The sequence below is a fragment of the Eucyclogobius newberryi genome, unplaced genomic scaffold (genome assembly GCF_026437365.1).
Source record: "Eucyclogobius newberryi isolate DKJ021-1_F unplaced genomic scaffold, fEucNew1.0.hap1 SCAF_4, whole genome shotgun sequence".
Taxonomy (NCBI): domain Eukaryota; kingdom Metazoa; phylum Chordata; class Actinopteri; order Gobiiformes; family Gobiidae; genus Eucyclogobius; species Eucyclogobius newberryi.
In genome coordinates this window covers 27766965-27788191 of record NW_027316056.1, presented here as the reverse complement: position 1 = coordinate 27788191, position 21227 = coordinate 27766965, and the positions used below count along the sequence as shown (strand labels likewise).

The following is a 21227-nucleotide window of genomic DNA, read 5'->3' as shown; positions in this document are numbered from 1 at the left end:
TTTTGAAGGTATGCAAAATTTGAATGTGGAGTATATCGTGTACAGCAAAAATGTACCAAAAACATGATGAATAAAAATGAAAAAAAGTGATATTTCAGCACTTTTTGGTTTACTTTTACAGACATGTTTTTTCCTCTTCTGTAGTGTAAGTAAATTGTGTTTAAAAAGGAGGAGATTAAATAAGGTCAACCTTCTTCCCACTCCCACTGAGCAGGCTAGCACATAATAGGAATATTGTGTGGTAAACAGTATATATAATAGGTATATATTATATTGTAATTTATACTGTATTTATTTTTTCTTGTGAACCAAATATTTCATTTGTCATCTGCATGCCCAATAAAATAAACAAAAACAATATTTATTATTATTGTCTGCTAATTAAACCTAAACTAATTATGCTCAAAGACATGATTTAACATATTTATGTTGGACTGACATAATATAGTCAGAATGTCATTAATGTTATGCTAGATGTGATTTTTTGTTAATATCACCAACCCCTCCTTAAAACGATATAATAAGACAAATAGACATATGCTACTAAGCTTAGGCAAATGGTTAGGAAAGACAAGTTTAGTACTATTTAAGGTGGTCTCTGGTAGCTTCTGGATAGAGCAGCGTGTGGTCCTCACAGCGCTCCTGCTTCCACTGCCCTGTCTGTGGCTCATCTCTCATGGAAAGATACAACACTTAAATAATACATTGTTTATTTTTCGGTGCAATGTAGGGATGTCACGATATATAATTTTAGTTTCACGATTATTGTGAGAAAAAACATCACAATTGAACCATTATTCACTATTATTGAGACTGTGACTAAAAAACTGTGAAATCTTTAATTTTCTTTCATTCCCGTGATCTAACGTGTTAATGTTTCTCAAGTTTAGGCTTTATGAAAATGAACTTTCTAGAATACAAAATAAAGTTAATTGTGACAAAAACAGCCAGATAAAATAAAGTTCTTTACATTTGGCTCTATTTTTTTTTTGCTAATATAGAACCAAAAACACGTATTTGATTAAGATTGTCACAATTATTATTTGTTGGTTCTTACTATTATACTGTGACCTGAATAATCCCGATTATCGATTAACCTAATAATCTTGACATTCTTAGTGCAACGCAAACAGCAATGTAGACTTTTAAAATACCATCAAAAGTTTTTCAAATGAAACCTTTATGACCAATTCTCTCCTAGACAACTGCATTTGGGCTTTTTTAAAGCTGTAGTCGGCCTGACAGCCAAACATGGCAGTTTGTTTTTACATTGCGCTCTATGGGAAAAAAATTCTGGACTGCTGAAGATTGTTACTTTGCAGCTCCAATGGACTGGACACTACCAACTCAGGACAGGTTTAAAATAGCAATACTCTAATCCAGATATTTTAATATATCCATGAAATTATCCCATATCTGAGTTCTCAGACTAGATTTACAGATTGAGAATGAGTCTTGCTACAAATTAATCTTTTTCTACATCTGAACACCATATTACACCGACTTGTTACCCCATAGCGACTTTCTTGGATAGGCATGTTGTGATGTTATATTTTAGGACATTTTTTTACCTAAACTGTTAATATACGTTTTATAGCTTGCAACATGAGCTAGCAACATCACAAAATATTTTAGCTCTAAATAAATGTACCTTTTTTGCAATACTCATTTTACTACTAATATTATTACTATTATTAATACAATGTTTTTTAAACATAATTTAAGGAGTCATATTCTACTAAAATGATCATGCTTTTGATGGCTCAACAGGGCTAAACATGGGGCTAAACTCACCCCAGCCTGTAAAGCAGCCAGAGTTCAGGTGCATAAATGAAGTGTTGTGTTTAGCAGCGGCTCATGTCGATGATTGATGAAAGTTGAAGTGTCCAATGAGAGCGTAGAAAACATTCCCAGCGGCCTCGTGGGGACCAATCATGGATCTATTATATTATCGAGACCAATAAGATTAAGGGTGAGCAAGTTAGCTTCACAGGTCCTTATTTTGGACAGTATTAACAATGCCTGGTAAGAAAGTTATAGCCATGGAATGTGATCATTTGGTAAAAAAAAAAGTAGAAGACAACTGAAATGACTTCTTCTTTGGTGTTTTAAAACTGTGCTTCTTTGGCGGTTGGTATCCATAAGGTGTAACATTACCGCCACCTACTGTAGTTGCATGTCTTCAAAGTATGTGTTTTACTTTATAAAAATAGAGAGAAAGACTTTGAATCCAGTCTATTTTACTGTTGTTGCTTGTTTTATTCTTAAGTGTGTCGTTTTCTTTTCTAGAGTGATACAATTGAAATATTTTGATTTTTTTGTATATTTCTGGATGGGGACAAAACTACACCAACCAAACCGTGTTTGGACCCACTTGACCCCAACAAAGGTAAGGAATGCATTGTTTGTTGTCCTGTATTACTCTTCTGACTCATGTGTCAAGAAATAATACAATCCACGGTCTGTAAAGAGAGCGTTTTCCAACAAGTATAGGCTATAGTGCTTCCATCCTTGAGTGCTTTTCAAACCTTTCCCCTTCCTCTGTACATCTCTTCCCTTCTCTTTCTCTGCTCCTCTCCTCCTCTTATTTCCCTATCCTCATCTTCCTCCTCTCTTCTTCTGTACCCCTCCGCCTATCTTCTCCCTCTCCCCTTCTCTCTTCTCCCTCTCCTCTTCCTCTGCTCCTTGCCTCCTCTTTCTTTGCACCTCACATTTTCTCCCTCTCCCCTTCATCTGCTCCTCTCCTCCTCTCTCCTCCTCTCTCCTCCTCTCTCCTCCTCTCAGCTGTGTAGACAGGGCAGGTCAGACACCTGTCTGTAGTGAGACAGTGGAGAACTGGCGCGTTACTCCTGGTAACTATGGGTCACTGTAGAATCACGCACAGACCTCACTCGCACTGCACGGGATCAATGCGGGAAAGAGGCAATAAAGCACATGCAACATATTCTTCAGACAGAATCATCGCACAGGGGCCAAAGCAAATCAGCGTGAGATCTTTGGACAGAGAGACCAGTTGCTCCGAGTAACTTGCTCCACTCCCCTGCTGCTCTTGTACAAATGAAACCCATGAAGCTGTTGTCTGTTCCTCAAAACACGCATAATGTGCACACATTAAGTGATAATCTATTTGCACAAATAGTGGTTTCTTAACCAACTTGTAAATGTACATTTATTTTATGTTGCAACTTAATGTCAAAGGAAGTTCCTAGTTGGTGAATTCAGTTCACTGTGTCCACTGTACAATAAACCCCTTTCTGATTCTGAATGTCTGCACTGGACTGAATGTTAAAAGCTGAATAAACTGGAGCAAACTATACCAGCCATGACTTCACTGACACTGGAGATGGCCACACGTTTGCTGGCCGAGGACAGAGGAAGTCATACCTAGGAATGAAACACTTTTTGGAAAAGAGTGTATTTTTAACTATTTAAAAATAACCAAATTATAGCCATTTATGCTGGGGGCGCTAATTGTCTGATACGCAATTTTCAGACCAATTTATTGCCCAGATTGTTTTTTTTAGACTATGTGGAAACATCTGTATTGGGGCTATGCTCTCCCCTATTAATTGGAAATAGAAGTCAAGGTTCAGAATATTGGTAAGTGGATAGGTCAAGCAATCTTTCAACCAAAGGGTGAGTGGGTAACTGCCTGAAAGACTGTGGCACTTAGCACGTGATCTAATGCTTCATTGTTACAGCCATTGAAGTGATCCATAAAGAACCAGCAGCTGATCCCAAATGCCTCCCGCCTGCAGCCCTCTCCCGTGATGAACGGGAGACAGGAGAGTGCCACGTGTGTTTGCCCACGATCCGTCCCGTGACTCCACACCCACTCCCACGGGCGCGAGGCTCCATCCCTCTCCTCAATCCCGTCTTGGATCGGGGCTGAATAGGTGTGTGCCCGGGCCCCCTCCTCCTGGTCCTCTGCAGGCCTCCCGCCCGCTGCAGCAGAGAGGGCTGCGTGACGTCAGCGCGTGCAGGAGCGTTTCTCGGCTCGAGCGGAAAAAAAAAATGGGGAGAAGATTGCGAGGTGAGTGAGGCTCATTTCGTCTTCTTTTTCCATGAACCGATCTGGTAAACACGTAACCGTTTAGACGTCTCGGGGGTTTTATTTGCGCTTGTTTTGTCCCGCTGTCTCCGGTCGTTTCGATGACGCTGCTGCTGCTCCCGTGCAAAGAATGAATGCAACGTCGTGAAGTCCGGTGCCGTGGTGCTGGACAAAACCGTGCACATGCCGGGATGTGCCGCGTTACTCCGGGAGGTTCACTGCCGCTGCCGTCCGTGCCGGTGTGCGCCGCGCGTGAGCCTTTCATCGAGGACCTGGAGCGCCCATCGTGTTGAGATATGACATTTGGTGATGCCGCTCGTCCACACCCACTTTACGCTGTGCGAGGCTCCAGATTGATCCATGTGCGTTGCAGATATGAGCAGGCTGTCATCAATGGCCTCAGTGCTATGCGTGACAATATTTACGGTCCCGCCCGTTTGCCATGATCGATCATAATGCTAAATGGGAGTCCGGAGACAGATCGAGGCCACATTTTGACCTGCTTATGTCCTAGTGCTACACCAACAGCATGGCAGGCTCCTCGCGCAGGTCTACTACGTGTTTGGCAAGGATTTCTATTCAAGTACAAAGAGCTTTTACAGTGAAGGTTTTGTAATGTAGGCCTGGTGCTAGTTGTAGCAGTGATATTCTTACTCCTCAAACAGTTTTTGGGGGTGCACAGGCTACAGTGACAAACAGCTGGCTGCTTGGGTGTGTAAGATGTCATGTCAGAAATCTGCCTTTGAGGGTGCAGGCCTGTTGCAATCCTCGCTCTGTGATGGTTAACCTGGAGATGTGGCATGCAGGAGCAGTCATGCACACAAGAGTAGGAAGTACTAAACCAGCACGTTTCACAGAAGTAGGATGAGAGCACAAGTATGAACATAGACACAAGAAGTATTTGGAACACCCAGTGATTTTGCAAGTTCTCTCCACTTAGAAATTATGGAGGGTCTGAAATGTCCATCATAGGTGCATTTCCACTGTGAGAGACAACATTTAAAAATGAAAATAAAAAATCAGGACCTCACATTGTATGAAATGATTTATTTGTATGTTGTATGTTAAAGGTTAACTCATCAGTAATTAGCAAGTTGATCACACGTTCTGATTTGACCAAACATGCTCGTTTAGATTAGGCCACAAGGCTCACCTGAGGAGGAACAGAGCTGATGTCACACGGTTAAATTTACACATCAAATCTTGTGTGATTTGTGTTTGTCGTGTCAGAGTGCACGTTGCTCAACTCCAGATCCGCAAAACGAACCAAAGACGCTGTGAGGATCCGGAGCTGAACAGCACGCTCCGTGGCAGTTACACTTACGTTTGACAGCTTAAACTTGTGGAATGGGCCAAATATTTAATCAAACTACAACATGACACCTGTAGACGTCAGGCCAACACCAGCTGTTCACATGTGTCACCGTCCAGAGCCAGTTACACCTGCAAGTGCCAATAAACCTTGGTCTTACATTTATGTGAAATATTTGACCAGTGACTGCAGAGATTCAACAGCAAATACAATATCTAGGCTTATTGTATTTAGCATTTAAATAATTTATTTAGATTTGTGAGATAATCAAGTTATTAAATTGCATAAAGAAAATGTACACACATATAGTGGTCTCGTCTCTTTTTCTAAGATCAGATCCTGCGCCAGGAGCTTGAGGCTTCTTCTCCGTATCTTGAGATGTCCGATGTTTTCCCAAGGATCTGCTGTAGACACTCCTCCAGTTTGGGGGTCACTGCCCCGAGTGCTCCGATGACCATGGGCACCACTTTTGCCTTCACCGTCCACACCTTCTCCAGCTCCTATCGGAGCCCTTGGTGTTTCTCCAGTTCCTCGTGTTCCTTTTTCCTGATGTTGCCATCACTTGGTATTGCCACGTCCACCACCACGGCTTTCCTCTGCTGTTTATCCACCACCACAATGTCTGGTTGGTTCGCCATTACCATTGTCAGTCTGTATCTAGAAGTCCCAGAGGACCTTGGCTCGGTTGTTCTCCACCACCTTTGGAGGTGTTTCCCACCTTGTCCTTGGGGTCTCCAGCCCGTACTCTGCACAGATGTTTCTGTACATTATGCCAGCCACTTGGTCATTGCGCTCCATGTATGCTGTCCCTGCCAGCATCTTACACCCTGCAGTTATGTGTGGGATGGTCTCAGGGCCCCCTTTGCACAGCCTGCACCTTGGGTCTTGTCTGGTGTGGTAGATCTGGGCCTCTATTGCTCTGGTGTTCAGGGCCTGCTCCTGTGCTGCCATGATCAGGGCCTCTGTGCGGTCCTTCAGACCGGCTCTTTCTAACCATTGGTAGGATTTCTTCAGTTATGGTCTGGCGGTACATCCCATGTAGGGCTTGTCCTCCCATGATGGTCCTTCCTCCAGCACCTCATCCTCTGTTCCCCATTGACTGAGACATTCACTGAGTATGTCATTTGCTGGGGACTTGTCCTTGATATACTTGTGGATCTTGAACTTTTCATCCTGGATGGTGGCTCTCACAATCACTGGACACTTGTGCAAGTGGTTCACCATTGGTCTCAAGGGTGGTTTTCCACTGGCGCCTCGAGTTTGCTATGGCTTTGAGAGTCCTAATGATGTTGTACATCTCCAACCAATCAGTGATGGTGGCATTGAGTCATATGCTTTCTTGTAATCAATCCAGGCGGTACACGTGTTGGTGTTCGGGTTCTGCAGTCTTGAACGACTGTTCTGTCAACCGGGAGTTGGTGTTTGGCTCCTCTGGTGTCTTTGCTGATGCCCTTCTGTGCTTTGTTCATGTATTGATCCTTGTGCCCACTTATCTTAGCCGCAATGATGCCTGATATGAGCTTCCATGTTGTGGAGAGACAGGTATATATATATATATATATATATATATATATATATATATATATATATATATATATAATTACAGTATTTAGACTGATAATAGTGATAATAGAACAAAAAAACAATACACGCGTTATAAACATAACTATCTTGCTGCCCTAGTGCAGTGTGTTGTGTGTGTTTATATGATTATATGATAAAGTCAACAATTTAACAACAAAGTAGGCCTACACTTTTGTCTCAAGTTGTTTCTGAGTTTTGTTAAATTAGTTTAGATTTGTTTCCTTCTCACCAGGGACCTGCAGTGTTGATCTGTTTATACTGAGGGATAATTGCAGCTGTGGGTCGCCGCCTGGATCAATAGTAGACAGTGGAGAGCTACGGGACACGCCTGTCCATCATTGTTCAAAGTCACACACAGTCAGTTACCCAGCCCTTACCTGCAGGACTTTAGCTCTGGAAATGCAACTTCACTGACCTCATTCCTCCTCCCATTTTCACTCTGTAGAATACTAATACTACTTCAAGTGCTCCGTGATGTTGTGTCATAAAATATGCAAATAGATCTATACATATAGAAATTCCTGCGTCCTTGCAATATTTTTTATTGCAAGGGCAGGATATTCCTAAGGATATTGCATATCATCACTATTTGACTCAACACTAATCTTTTTCTTATATCCTAGTGCAATGACATGCGGGCATGCCTGGTTAGGTTTGCCCTTTGCTGTCTGTGAGCAAGTCCATCTTTTGGAAGCTCTCTTTTACTGGGCTAACCCTCTCTGACATCTTAAAAATGGAATTCTACTTGCTTACTTGGGTTTTTTAGAATGTGTTGTATCTGTAGACTTTTATGTTTCTGTTCAATTGAAAGCTTGGGCCTTTGATAGTTTTTTAAAGATTAAAAGTAAATAAAACACTTTATAGCCAATGCTAACATCTCACCTGCCTCAGCTCCCTGTTAAAATGTGGATTTGTAAAATAAATTGAATTGTGCTTCAGGCAACCCGTGTCTCACCTGCTGCTCTATGTTGCCACCTCCAGGATGCTACAGTGCTAATGCTAAGTGCCTGTTATTCAGGCTGATTCTGCAGAAGAATAACGGTTCAAACACAGCTTGACTCTCTGTACCTAAGCTAAACCAATGGTTATAATTTTCACGGACAAAAATTTGGAAAATAATAATATTGATTGGTTAAAATGGGTACTGGACTACTGTTTTTTGGAATTATATAAAAATATGCTGATTGATGCCCACTTGATGTCCGGTCAGTTATCTTATCAAGCCTCTTTCTGGATTCTGTTTGTTTTGATAAAGATGTAACCTGACTTAATCCAGTCAGGGAAAAGCTCAGACTTCTTCCCCGTCCTCAAATACACAAAGCGCTTCTATATGCATGTCTAAAAAATAAGATAGTCCGTTAATCTGGTAAAATAGGCTAAAGTACTTGTCTGTTCAGGTCCATCCTTTTGACTTAACATATACACTATTAAGATTATTTTTTTCTCACCTTTAATGATACTCCTATATCTCATTTTTTTAATTCAAATTACATGTTGAATCTTTTCATTTCTTTTGGTTTCCTCCAGGATTCTTCAATATAAAAAAAAAAATTATCTTAATTTAATTGTACTAAAAGAACTGTTGTATTTACTGGTTAAGTGTCTCACTTGCTGCTGTCTAAAGTGTGCCTTCTGTGTATGCACTATCCTCCTTTTTTAATAAGTGGGCACAAACTGCCAGTTCACTCCATTCTCCTGTCCAAGCAGACTGTTAATAACAGCCCAATGACTTCTTGGGATTCCCAGCATTAGCTCGCCAATCTTTACACAAACAAAGTCTGCTCCAGCGGTTTGTAATTACTGTAGTGTGTGTAATTATTGTAGTTACCATCCTCCTAACCAGTTTCTACCATGTTTCCTTTCTTTGAAGTATAGGACAAAAACATATTTGTCCTGGTTATTTACGCTTTGTACAGTGGTGTTTGTCATTATAGAACTACTAGAGTTACCATCCTCTTGTGAAGGATTAAGAGCAGGCTCCAGAATGGTCCTGAGCTTCTCAAGTTAGTGCTCAGAGCACTTTTACTAATGGACCCTGTTGCCATCCCACCACTTCAGGCCTAGTGTAATAGACTGTGCAGATTTTTAGCACACTCTGCTACTTAACCTTTAGATATTCATAAGTGTTCATGTTCCCTGACCGCTGAACCTATAGATCAATACTCCTATGGGTTAGTACTACTTAGACGTTTTACTGTCCTTAAATGTGTAATTGTAGAACCAATGGATGTTTTTACAGTACTATTAAATATATATTTTTTAATTATTAGGATAATTTGTACCTTTTACTGAGTCTAATCACTTGATCTCAGTGTGTGGAGGCATTATGGTCTCATCAGCTCTGTCAAGCTCAAATTATAGATATCACACTCTAAATGATTCAATCTGATCTGTTTCAGGACCATGGCGGTGCGACCCAAAATGACCCTTAACCTTTGCCACTTGATGTGGTTGTATGACCGAGCTGGACTCGTGGGATTTCTTCTGCTGCTTTGTTGAAGTTCTCCTCATTTTACCATGAGCAGATCTGATTGGCACTCGACCCTTGGCCCCTCATATTGGCGCTACAGTTTCACTGCGTGAGCGCCCCCTCTCTTCTTTGGTTGTTACTGCACGTAATGGCCTCTTTGGACCTGCCTTACCGCTGTCCTCGCTGCGGGGAGCACAAACGCTTCCGAAGCTTGTCGTCCCTCCGCGCTCACCTGGAGTACAACCACACCTACGAGACACTCTACGTGCTGTCCAAGTCCAACAGTGTGTGTGACGCCGCTGCTCTGCTGCCCCTTGTGGCCGAAGGTGCTCTCATCTCTCCAAACAACAACGACCCATTTGAGCCCCTGCGGCCTTCGGCCCTAAAGGAGAGACATTTTCCCTGTCGTGAACTTCCTTGTGCAGACGACCTCAGTCTAACTCCTGCTCACTCGAACAGTTCAACTCGATATATCCCCAATGTGGAGTTTCCCTTGGGGGAGATTTTCATGAAGCAAGCCATGGCATCCACAGACCCAGGTCCCCATGGTAACCCCAGCACAGCTGTAGCAGTAGCTGCAAATGTGGCGGCCAGTGCAGTGGAGGCAGCATATGAAGAGGGGCTGGCCAGGCTGAAAGCACGGGCCTTCGAGAGGCTGGAACTGGACGAGAGGCTGGAGAAACTGTCTGAAGAGGTAACCATGTTTTAGTCAAGACTTTGAGGTCAACAATGTGAATGTATTATGTACCTCTTTGCATAACTGCAGCCATAAATATGGTACTAGAAGAGATGTGGTTATCATCTCCTTGTGTAGACAACATAATAATAATAATAAATAAAATATAATGATCTCTTTGCAACTCCAGTGTGTTCTAGGTTTTTAGAAGAAGACGTCTAACAGACCCATTTGCATTTGTCTTGTCTGTCAGGTGGAGCAGAAAATAGCTGCCCGTGTGGGTCGCCTGCAGGCCGAGCTTGAGAGGAAGAGCTCAGAGTTGGAGCGTGCCAAGCAAGAAAGTGACCGTCTGAGCCAAGAGAAACAGGACCTGGAGGACAAGGCCACCGAACTGTCCCGCCAGGTGGACGTGTCTGTGGAGATGTTGGCAAACCTCAAGCAGGACTTGGTTAGCAAGGAGACCGAGCTCACACATAAACAGCAGTAAGTGGGATGTAGAAGTCTGAGCATGAGGTTATTCTACTGATACTGTAAATATGGGGCCTTTACCCATGATACCTTTTGATTTATTGTTACAACTTGTAGTCTATTCAACCTTAATCTCAAAAAGGTAGAATGTAGCAGAAAGTATTGTCTGTTGTTATATCAATGTTGCAGTCTTTCAGCACTGCAGAGTTTTTCCATCTTGGGCTTGAATTGACCAAATGTCAACAGATGGCCAAAAACACAATGGGACATTTTGTGTGTGTCATACACAACACAGGAGTGCAGGTGTGTGCAAGCCCCACGTGTGAGGCTGTCAGACATGCACAAATCCCTTCAGTGGGAATACAGGGCATTAGCAAAATAACACCAATTGGTTTGTAAAATTATACACATTTTGACATACTTCTTATTTTTTGTGTTTTTGAGGTGCTTTTGCTTCTGGTTGAATACCAGTATTAATTTGATCAAATACAGTAAAATGACTAGTCTCGTGTTACTATGCAGAATGTGGTGTTGATGAAATACGCTTCTTGAGCTTTTTCTCTGAATACCAATGAGCCCAAAGGGAAGTTGTAAGGTCACGTCTTTAAGGTATTGCCCAGCGTGTCAGTGGCTCTCAGCCTCTTTTCCTTTCACTCAGTTTATTCTTTCTGTCTCTGAGGAGAGACTGGCACTTACACAGAAGGCTCATTCAGAGTCAGAAAAACCAGTAGCTCAGAGGTGGAAAAAGAGCATCATAGTGGGTGGATGTGTTCAGCCAATTACCAAGCAGTACTTGACAGAAAGCAGCTCACAAAAGTGTTGCAGTCAGTGGTTTTGTAGTGACAGTGTAGTAGTACCGTCTTTAGCACTGTTGAGCAGCACATATAATGGTGTACAATAATTCCACAATAATGTATTAGTAAACAGTAAATTGGAGAGTCCCTGAAGCCTGGCTGCAAAGTGGTTCAACAGCAGCTGCTGGAGTGAACCGGATCAGCCGAGCGCAGCACAAACTGGAACATGAAGAATGCTGCAATGCTTATCACTGTGTTACACACAGACAAGCTTTAAACATTTTATATCTGACACAACTGAACTTCAAACTCTACTCAGCCTATGCCACTCATGCATGTATAAACCCACAATATAATAACTCATTCCTTTAATTAACAACACATTAAGATTACAGTTTGATGCTGGAATTGAGAAGCAGGCTTCTATGATAAAAAGTCAATTGCTGGGATTTACCAAAGAGGATGTAAGCCATCTTTTGTGTGTTTTTTTTTTAATTTGGAATGCACTGTGTATTATTAACACACAGGGATTGTTAATCTGAAAGTGTATATAATATTCAAAAGTTAATCTTATGGTAAGTGCTTTGATGGTTATTTTTACAAGCAAAAGATGATGCTTATCTGTATGTAAACAGATGTTGGACAGCGACAGCTCCCCTTTATCTCCCACGAGAGCTACATTATGCCAGAAACCTTGAATCTAAAATGTTCCCTAACCTCATGGACAGTGGTGTTTAACAAGCCTGTATTTAAAAATCAAATCATAACAGAATTGAATCACAAAAAGCCTGGATTTGGCCTGTTAAGACATAACTAATAGGGTTATTCTCTTTAATCAAGTGTAATAATTGCATCATAACCAGATTTGCCACCACTTGTATTAACTGAAGCTACTGACATTGGTCTGTAATCATGCTCCTGTCATTTCAAATGGACCTTTAAACACCTGTCAGAGCTAATATGATATTCTGCTCACATAGAGATACAGCAGCGCTGCAGCAGGTCTCTATCCTCAGGCTTGATCCTTCCCACAGGCAGAAACTGTACGATGAAGCAGAGATGCTTTGCAGCAGCAGTAGCTGGAAGCTCTGAAGCCACCTTCTGGGTTTGTATGGCTAAGGGAAGAGCCTCAGAGAAAAGAGGAAGATGTATTTGAAGTGTGCCTTCTGAGACCTCTCTAATGAAATGGAATCAAAGCAGCAGCATGATCATAGATCCAAGTGAAAGAGCAATTTGGATTGTACGTATAGACTTATTGTTTTAAGACTATTTGTATGAAGGGTGAAATGACAGTGGGTTTGTTTTATCATTATTTATTCCTTTCTCGATAAAACAGTTTTTATAGTATATGTCACATAGCAAATAGAGCCTTACATACTCAAAAGTTAACGAGAATGTGTGTCTGGTGATTGATTACAAAGTTTTCCTTTAATACATTTTCTGGGAGAAAAAGCAACAACATGATTTACTTATTTATGAGCAGGAAAAAGTTTTGTCCTAAAATCATCTGTTTCTCAGGTGGCACTTGGCGGTTAAAATTAATTTGAGACTTAACATAATATTTCAAATTTGGCCAACTTCAAGACACAAATGAAGAACATGATTTCCTTCCTTCACCTCGTGCAGACGGTAAAGCTGAAGCGTGTGAAGTAGGCTCTGAACGTTAGCTCTCACTTTGAGCTGGATTTATGAGCTTCGAGGCTGCTGTCTGTCACTGGAGAGAACTTATCAATTCATCTTTAACCAAATCCATTATTATTACTTGAGAACAGACCTTTGAACTAAGACTGAACTCTAATGGAAAACCATCTAGTTGCAATTCTAACAGACCTCGGATTTTGTAATAAATAAGCAGTTTATGATTTAAAGTCAAGATTCATTTCACACTTTTGAATACATTCCAAAGTATTAGCATTTCAGGGACTTGCAATCCATAAAATAACACAAGAATCACGGGCATTTCAGGTCTCTAGGATTTAGTTGTCAGTGTAATTTATCTGAACATACCTTGCCATTTTGATTTGATCAGAATTAATCTTGAACAAGTTTGAACAAATATTTATTTGGACAAAATTGAAGCTGATCACTGTGAATATATTAGTACATTTTATTGATGAAGCGGTGTGAGGTTTTTTTTTTTCCACTTTTTGGACAATGTTAACCCTGTTTCACCAGAATGCGACGCTAACCCCTGTGCCACTCTCACTGGGAAAAACCTGCTGCACATTTGTTTTTCGGTTAAGAGCAGTCGATTTACTGTGAGTCTTTAATCAGTCCTTTTTTCCACATCCTTTTATCCTCATCCATCAGGCATCTCTTGTTGCCATAGCACTTCCCACAGCTCCTGGTCTTTTCTACGTGTATGCTGCAAATCTGAGGCCTGAAGACTGCACAATGTGGTCAAACTGGAAATGAAAGCGACACTATTCAATGCAGGTGTCAGATGAAATGTGGATTTATTCAAAGGACAGGCGTCGGCTTCTGTGTGCATATTTCAGTCGTTCATGGTTCCTCGTTAATATTAATACATCTGGATTATGAATTAATGTGAAAGGAGGTTGACCAGTGATTTTAATTAAGAGAATAACTTAACATGGTCGAGAGGGGGAATTGGATGTGTTTCGACAGTTAAAAGCGCAATTTGATTATTGTATTGCAATGTATTGAGTTGAAATTCCTAAATCTACGAGGAAGTACAAAAAAGTAAAATATTGCCCACGTGTTAAACCTTAAATGTGCACTAACCACTTCAAGTTGTAGAAAAAGTGGAAAGTGACCATGTTGTTGAATGTGGTGGGACGGTCTTTAAGTTCATATATATATAGTAACAGCAATAATACCATCTATTGTATTTTTATCAATCATAACACACATGGAGAGACTGAAATAGAGGTTATCATCACTGAACAGACCGCTAAAAGAAGCTGCTGTCCGCTCAGGTTGTAAAAGCACATGTTGGAGTAAGGAACACAACACAAGACTGAACAGCAATTCAAGTAAAAACCCCAATGAAACTTTGGCAGTGCAGGGGAGGCTTGTATAAAACGATAAAGAGTATGGATGGAAAGTTGGGTGGAGCAGAATCTATTATAACTACATTTCCTGTGTTTTTATCAAGCAGTGTTTCAGTTAAAAACATACAATCAAGATTATAAGTTTCAGACTAGTTTCAGTTGTACTGGATGTTATTTTTTTCACAGAGAATATGAATCAAATGTCTCAGTTTGGGCAGCCTGTGTGGCCGTCTGTTTTCCCGTCTGTGTGATGTGACTACAGAGATGGCACTGGGGAGGCAGTTATCACACATCTCCCCGGCTTAATTTATATCTATCGCTCTTTATTTGAACCTGTTTCATGCCATACAATGCAACATTCCACGCAAAGCATTAACATCTCCATGGAGACAAGAGGCCCCAAAATGTTACATAGTGCACCTTTAAAATGAGTCTTGACAAAATTTGTCAATGGAGATATTACAGTCCATTGTGTGGTCAAATAACCCCGGCGAGGCAGCTTTTCACATCAAGTACCATCTAAGAATTAACTGTCTTTCCGATGTACCACCAGATCTTAATCAGGACTATTTTTTGTCTAAATTATTGATAAAATAGATCTAAAATATGACTACAAAAATACAGTACGACCCAAAGTACGACAAAAATGTAGCTTAAATTGACTTGAACTGAAAATATTAGACATTCAGAGGAATACTATAGTATCTGAAGAAGCTTGTGTATTACCAGTGGTACACGTATAGTGCACGTACCACTGTTTGAAGTGTATGTTATGTTACACTGAACATAATAAACCATCAGGGCTCAGTCACCAACATTTTCCCTTATTAACTTGAATAATTGAAGGCGCTTGAGTCTGCATTCATTATAGATCACGCAGGGAAGATCTTTGCACCAAATTAAATCTCACTGTAGGAATGAGGAATTTTAGAGGAATAGATGGAAATGCAAAATAGGTTTTCAAATGTGATACAAGTGCACTAACTATACTATCAATTAAATTAAATGTTACATAATGATAATAATAATAATAATCAACCCAATCCCAGGGACATTGAGCCTCAGTGGGGGCCTTTGTAGCTAGCAGTTTGTCACATGTTTTGAATTGTCAAATTGAAGGTTAGAATTTTATTAAAATTTATTTTAAAATCACAAAAAATGCAGTTATTTTGAGCACATAATTTCCTCAACAAACAACGATAGGTTTTGAGTAAAACTGCTTGCCCTGTTTTATTTCACACCTCGACAAATGAATGTAATCCTTGTTATTAGTCTTCTCTCAAATGCTTATTTTCCTTAAAATTTGCATTCATAACACAATCCTATCTGTAAAAAAATTGTCGCAAACATAATTACAATGTCTGTTAGAAAAATTATCATTTGATATTTTTCCGAGCATCCCCAGTCCAAAACTCAATTTGTTTTGACACTGCAACAGATAATCTTAATGTAAATGTGTAGTCTAGTACCCTGAACATGAATTTGAGATCTTTTAGTTCAGGGCTAAGTACTCACACGTATGTAAGAGGAACAGATTGATTATCACCGTAGTGAACACAATTATATTTCAGATTTTACTAAACATTTTTGACATTTTGTTCCCAGTTTGACCATTTTTGTATAGTTTATAGTTATACTTCCTGGTTGGACATGGGCAGCAAATGTGACAAAGGTAGAGAGGTAATTACACAACTGTTACCTAGCAACCGTACAAGAGCCAAAATCCATATAAATTACACACCAGTTATGATGTGACAACACTAATACCATATAAGACTTTTATTTTGTTAAATGATCATTTAAACTGACAGAAAAGTGTGTCAATGGCATGTCGCATATTGATGACATCACAGAGGATTCCAATTTAGATCTCTACTTCCTGCAATTTCTAAGTTGTATATTTCAGAGATTTTTTACAAACTGCAACTCAACTGAATTCAAATTGTGATAAATATTTACCACAGGTGCTTAATGATCATTAACAATACATTTATTAATAAGGAGATAGTAATCAGAAGTTTCCAGCGATCGAACCATGTCATTGCATCCATACTGGAAATAAAATAACACTCTACAACATAAATTGTGTTATATGAGGATTTAGTGACAGATAATTGATAACATTTGGCGCTATGCAAATGAGTTTTAGCATTTCGGATTCACAAACATGAGCTTTCGTCAGATTTCTTTGTTTTTCTTGATTGCGGAATAATAAGTCAACAATATTTTCAGCCAACTGCACACATTACAGTACAGTACTCCTTCTTTCATTCCTAACACTTCACACGGGAATAACATTTTTAGATGTAATGCCCGTGATGAAGCAACTTAACTGTGCCGCCCTCAACTATTTTTATCTCACAATGGCCTGCTTTTAGGAACATTCACACTCACTGTTAAATACAAGCTGCTTCGTGCACGGTTCAGTTTTAAGAGCGAAGCATAAGAATGAGGACGGACACGTGGTTACAGATGGTTCTTTGTCCACTATGTCTCTGTTTATCAGCTCCTTTGGCTCAAGGTCAGGTGACTCAAGCGGCTCCGTCGTGCTCCTTGCTGCCATGTTTAGACAGGAAGCAAGATCAGGGATGTTTGAGGGAGAAAACTAGCATGCCATGTTGTGCCGGATACAGTGAAACTTAATTGACAGAAAAACAAAGCTCTGTTTGCACGTTACTGTATTTGTTAAGCCAAAAATCATAGTGACGTTATCTTTTTAGAACCACCTGCCCCGATATGTTATCCTTTTTGGACCAATGTGTGACACTGTCAGGTTGCAATATTCATTTGAATGGCTGCAAATACATGAATGAATGAAATGTATGTGTTATTGTATTACTTGAGTAGTTTACATGTCCGTCCTCTTTCACATTTTAATGCTCATGGTTGTGTTTGAATTGTGTACTGTGACTTGAAGCACTGCCTGATGATATTTGACTTGTTGCAGTACTGTATGTTTGTGATATAGATAGGTATAGATATATAGAAGATAAGATAAGCCTTTATTTGTCCCACAATGGGCAAATTCCAGAGCATATATTAAAATTCCAGAGATATATTACAAGAAAGTCAACAGGACCCATTTTTTGGAGGTTTCTGTGCCCTCAGTAAACTCAGGCTTCACTTTCTGTCTCTAAAGTGCGTGCGTAATAAAAGTGCACCACACCATCTGCTCTTTGTCTGAGACTATGCTTACTCCAAAACTCAAGTTATGATCGCGCTGTGTCCAGGGAGGTGGCCCAAATCGACCAGTTTCTTCAGGAGACGGCGGCGCGAGAAGCCAAAGCCAAGGTCCGTCTACAGCAGTTCATCGAGGAGCTTTTGGACCGGGCCGACCGAGCGGAAAAGCAGCTCCAGATCATCAGCAGTTGTGGAACCACGCCCAACGGCAGCTTGGGACGCTGCAGCCTGCAAGCCAACAAGGGCAATGGACGACAGGTGTGTGGTTAAACGCAAGGTGAAATGTGTGACCTCGCCATGTCCTTCTCCGAGCTGTTTTTGAATTGTGTATGAGCATTGATTGTATTGAGTGCTGTGCCCACGTTGCACCCTGGGTCGAATTTATACTGGACTTAAGGAGGTCTGATTTACTTCAGATGGGATACAATTATATAGAATTACACATACAAATGATTTAGTCAGAATTTTCCACTAAATACGTTATCTTTCTAGTGATTGTATGATACAGAGATTTTGGCAATTTATCTTCAGTTATACAAATTTGTATCATCAGATTGGAAGGAAAAGAAATTAAATAATAAAGCGCGTAAATAATAGCTTTTAAAGGGAGGATATGTGTTTTTTTATTGTTGTAAAAAAGAAAGTGCCTTAACCTGCACATACAGTACAAATGTTTCTTAGTTTATAGACTGATGATGATGATGATGGGCAAGTATCAATATATATATATTGACTGAGGAATCAAAAAGTATTGATTCTCATGCAACAATATGGATACCTAACTTTTTACTTCAGTTTTTTTAAATAAACCTGTAATCTGAATTATTATTATTATTATTATTATTATTATTGTTATTGTTATTGTTATTATTATCCTTATTATACATTATTATTATACATTATTATTATTATTATTTATTATTATTATTATTTTCTTATTTTTGGACTGTAGGCTTTATTAGACAGGATAGTATAGTGTGAAATGGGAAAGAGAGAGGGAATGACATTACAGCAAACTAACGTCATTCCCTCTCCGCTGTATAATATGAGTTTGATAAAGCAATACTTGCCATAGTATTACTTGGAATCGGCTTGATACACAAGTCACTTGTATCACCAAAATATGTATCAGAGAGACGCATTTTTGTTTCCAACTGGTTTTAGTCGTAGGATCTGGAAGTGGGAGGTTTATTTGACTTTCTGAAATCAGCTTCAGAACCAAAACACAAAATTACAACGTAAACAGCCCATTAAATCTCAGTATGTTTGTAATTAAGTGTAAATCAATCAGTCAGTATCAGTAAAATTGTTCTCAGGAAAATCAGTATTTATTTAATGTTTACCTTGTATCTGAGGTCGGGTTCATAAATCTATGTTTTTTTTTAAACTACATACCTTCCTTTTTGGTCCTGCTGTTCTGTCCCAAAATGTTGAGATTGAATTATTACTTATTATCTATGTCAACATCGATATTACAACAAACAGTATTCCTTCCTCACGTCACAATAGACCTCCATCTCACGCGGAGCCGACTGTTGATCCGAGGCTGTATTTGCATAAAAACCTTCCTCGGGCTCCAGGAAACACAATGTGCTCTTTGTTTCCAGGTCTGTCTGCGTCGTCTGCCCTTTTTGCATCATTATGTCTCGGCACACATCCTCCGTCATACAGTCTCACCTTCAATAATTATTCACGATTTGAGCAGATTCAAGCGACCCGTTATATACTCTGTAAATGAGTACGCTGCCATGGAAACCTCTTCTTCTGACATAATTTGATCAGATAAATATAGCTGTCACATTTCGGCTTGTTTTTTCGTTTTTTTCACCGTGGCCATTGCTCACAGATTGTTATCAGTCTAAGATTTTGTCAACCATTACCAATACATATAAAACTACTCAGTAAACATGTCCAAATCCGACCTTATGCCCTGTTCTGCCAAGGACGCATTTAGATCTTCTCTGGATCAAGCCATCAGTCACTGCCCTGCCACATGGTAATACTGTGAATAATCAACATGGCAAGTACAAGTGTGGAGTCACAGGCTGGTTGGCACCTTGTTACACTGTGAAGGGAAGCCCAGACATGTCACCCGACCACACATCCTCCTCACGCTGTGGCATCATCGAGGTCAGACCCATCTCCTAGGAGACGGCCCGCGCTGCCACGGAGGTATTTTGGGAGTGTCAGTCAGAGGAATAGGGCATGACTTCCTCTCGTGACGAGTCCGAGCTATGTCTCAATACAGTAGTTTACACACGGTCATTTGTATTCAGATGGGTGTAAAGAGCAGGGGCATGACTGTACCGTATTTTCCGGACTATAAGTTGCACTTTCATAGTTTTGGCCGGGGTGCGACTTATACTTATACTTATATACTTATACTCCGGGGCGACTTATATGTGATATTGCTTGTTATTTTCACCGCATTTCATACTCCAGTGCAACTTATATATGTTTTTTTCTTTTCTATTATGCATTTTTTGGCTGCAACTTATAGTCCGGAAAATACGGTAAATGTGATATTGTCCAGATGAAATGACAATAGATGTTCATTTTGTGGCTCTAAATAGGCTTCTTAAAATCTCAAAATGCAAATACTGACTTTTTATTTTATTTTTTACTGTTCCGTGGCTTCTTTCTGTTCTACCTGGTTATTTTTGAAAAAATAAATCAGACGATAATAATAATAATGCCTTAATAATGTGTTTTAGAGCCTTGTCGAAGCTTGTCAATATTCCTTCATCCCATGCTCTGTGGTGGTACGCGCTTCTATTGTAGCCACCTGCCCTGTGGAAGCGTGGCGGCCAATCTGCGCCAACGGCCCCTCCGACCACCACCAACCATTCATGCTCACGCCACTTTCATATTAGGGCGGGTAAAGTGTCTTGCATAAGGGGCACAACGACAGAACTTGGTCCGAGCGGAAATCGAACCCCTGCTCAGACATGATTGTCAATTAATTGTCATTGTCATTAAAAATACACTTTTATTTGATGATTGTGCATAATTAAAGTCATTGTCATTCCCTCTCCTTTATCCGAACGTCTCATTTATCAGAGCAACATTTAAATATGTAAGATCCCCGTGATAACAGCGATGTGGGTTATTTGTGAATTTCTTCTTTGATTATTTATTAAACTGACAGTCCTGCCTTTGTATTCTTGTATCGACTAATTGGACTGTAAACTGTGATCGTGGAAAATACACTGATTGTACTCATGTTTTGTATAATTGCGCATGTTTTACAGAGAAACTCCAGCCTTTCCGGAAGCACAAGAGGAATGTACCAAGTGTCAGAGAGACGCTCCTCCCCCAGCACCGGGTAAGTGGACGCTCTGACCCCGCATTTGTATCGACAACGACACAGTTACTTCAGAAGAGGGAACTCTCAGTTGTCTAGAGCTGCGTTAGGCCCTCAGGGTTCTATGCATACCAATTAAACCTGTGTGAAGTGATGCCCAAGGTTCAAATAATCAAAGCTCTGTATCATACCAAGCAAAACATTGTGACCACCAAACTGCATCTGTATCTGAGTATCTCACAAAGTGCCATAATAAAAAGACTCTTTTTTTTTTTTATTGCTCTCATTGGCCTTTGGAGAAATGCGGGTTTACCTGTTGTGGTTTTACAGACAAATGAATGGAGCGCGCCTCATCCTTTTACCTGTGAGCTGCT

General features: G+C 40.2%; 1 protein-coding gene across 1 annotated transcript in view; it reads left to right on the top strand.

Moving 5' to 3' along the window:
* The first annotated feature begins 3909 nt into the window (after nucleotides 1-3909).
* fbxo41 (F-box protein 41) overlaps nucleotides 3910-21227 on the top strand; it is a 29008-nt gene continuing 11690 nt past the window's right edge. Inside the window, exons 1-5 of the mRNA XM_072463442.1 lie at nucleotides 3910-4033; nucleotides 9347-10111; nucleotides 10347-10576; nucleotides 17600-17807; nucleotides 20801-20874. Coding sequence (XP_072319543.1) covers nucleotides 9566-10111; nucleotides 10347-10576; nucleotides 17600-17807; nucleotides 20801-20874 — 1058 coding nt within the window. The 5' untranslated portion in view covers nucleotides 3910-4033; nucleotides 9347-9565. The remainder of the gene's footprint in view (nucleotides 4034-9346; nucleotides 10112-10346; nucleotides 10577-17599; nucleotides 17808-20800; nucleotides 20875-21227) is intronic.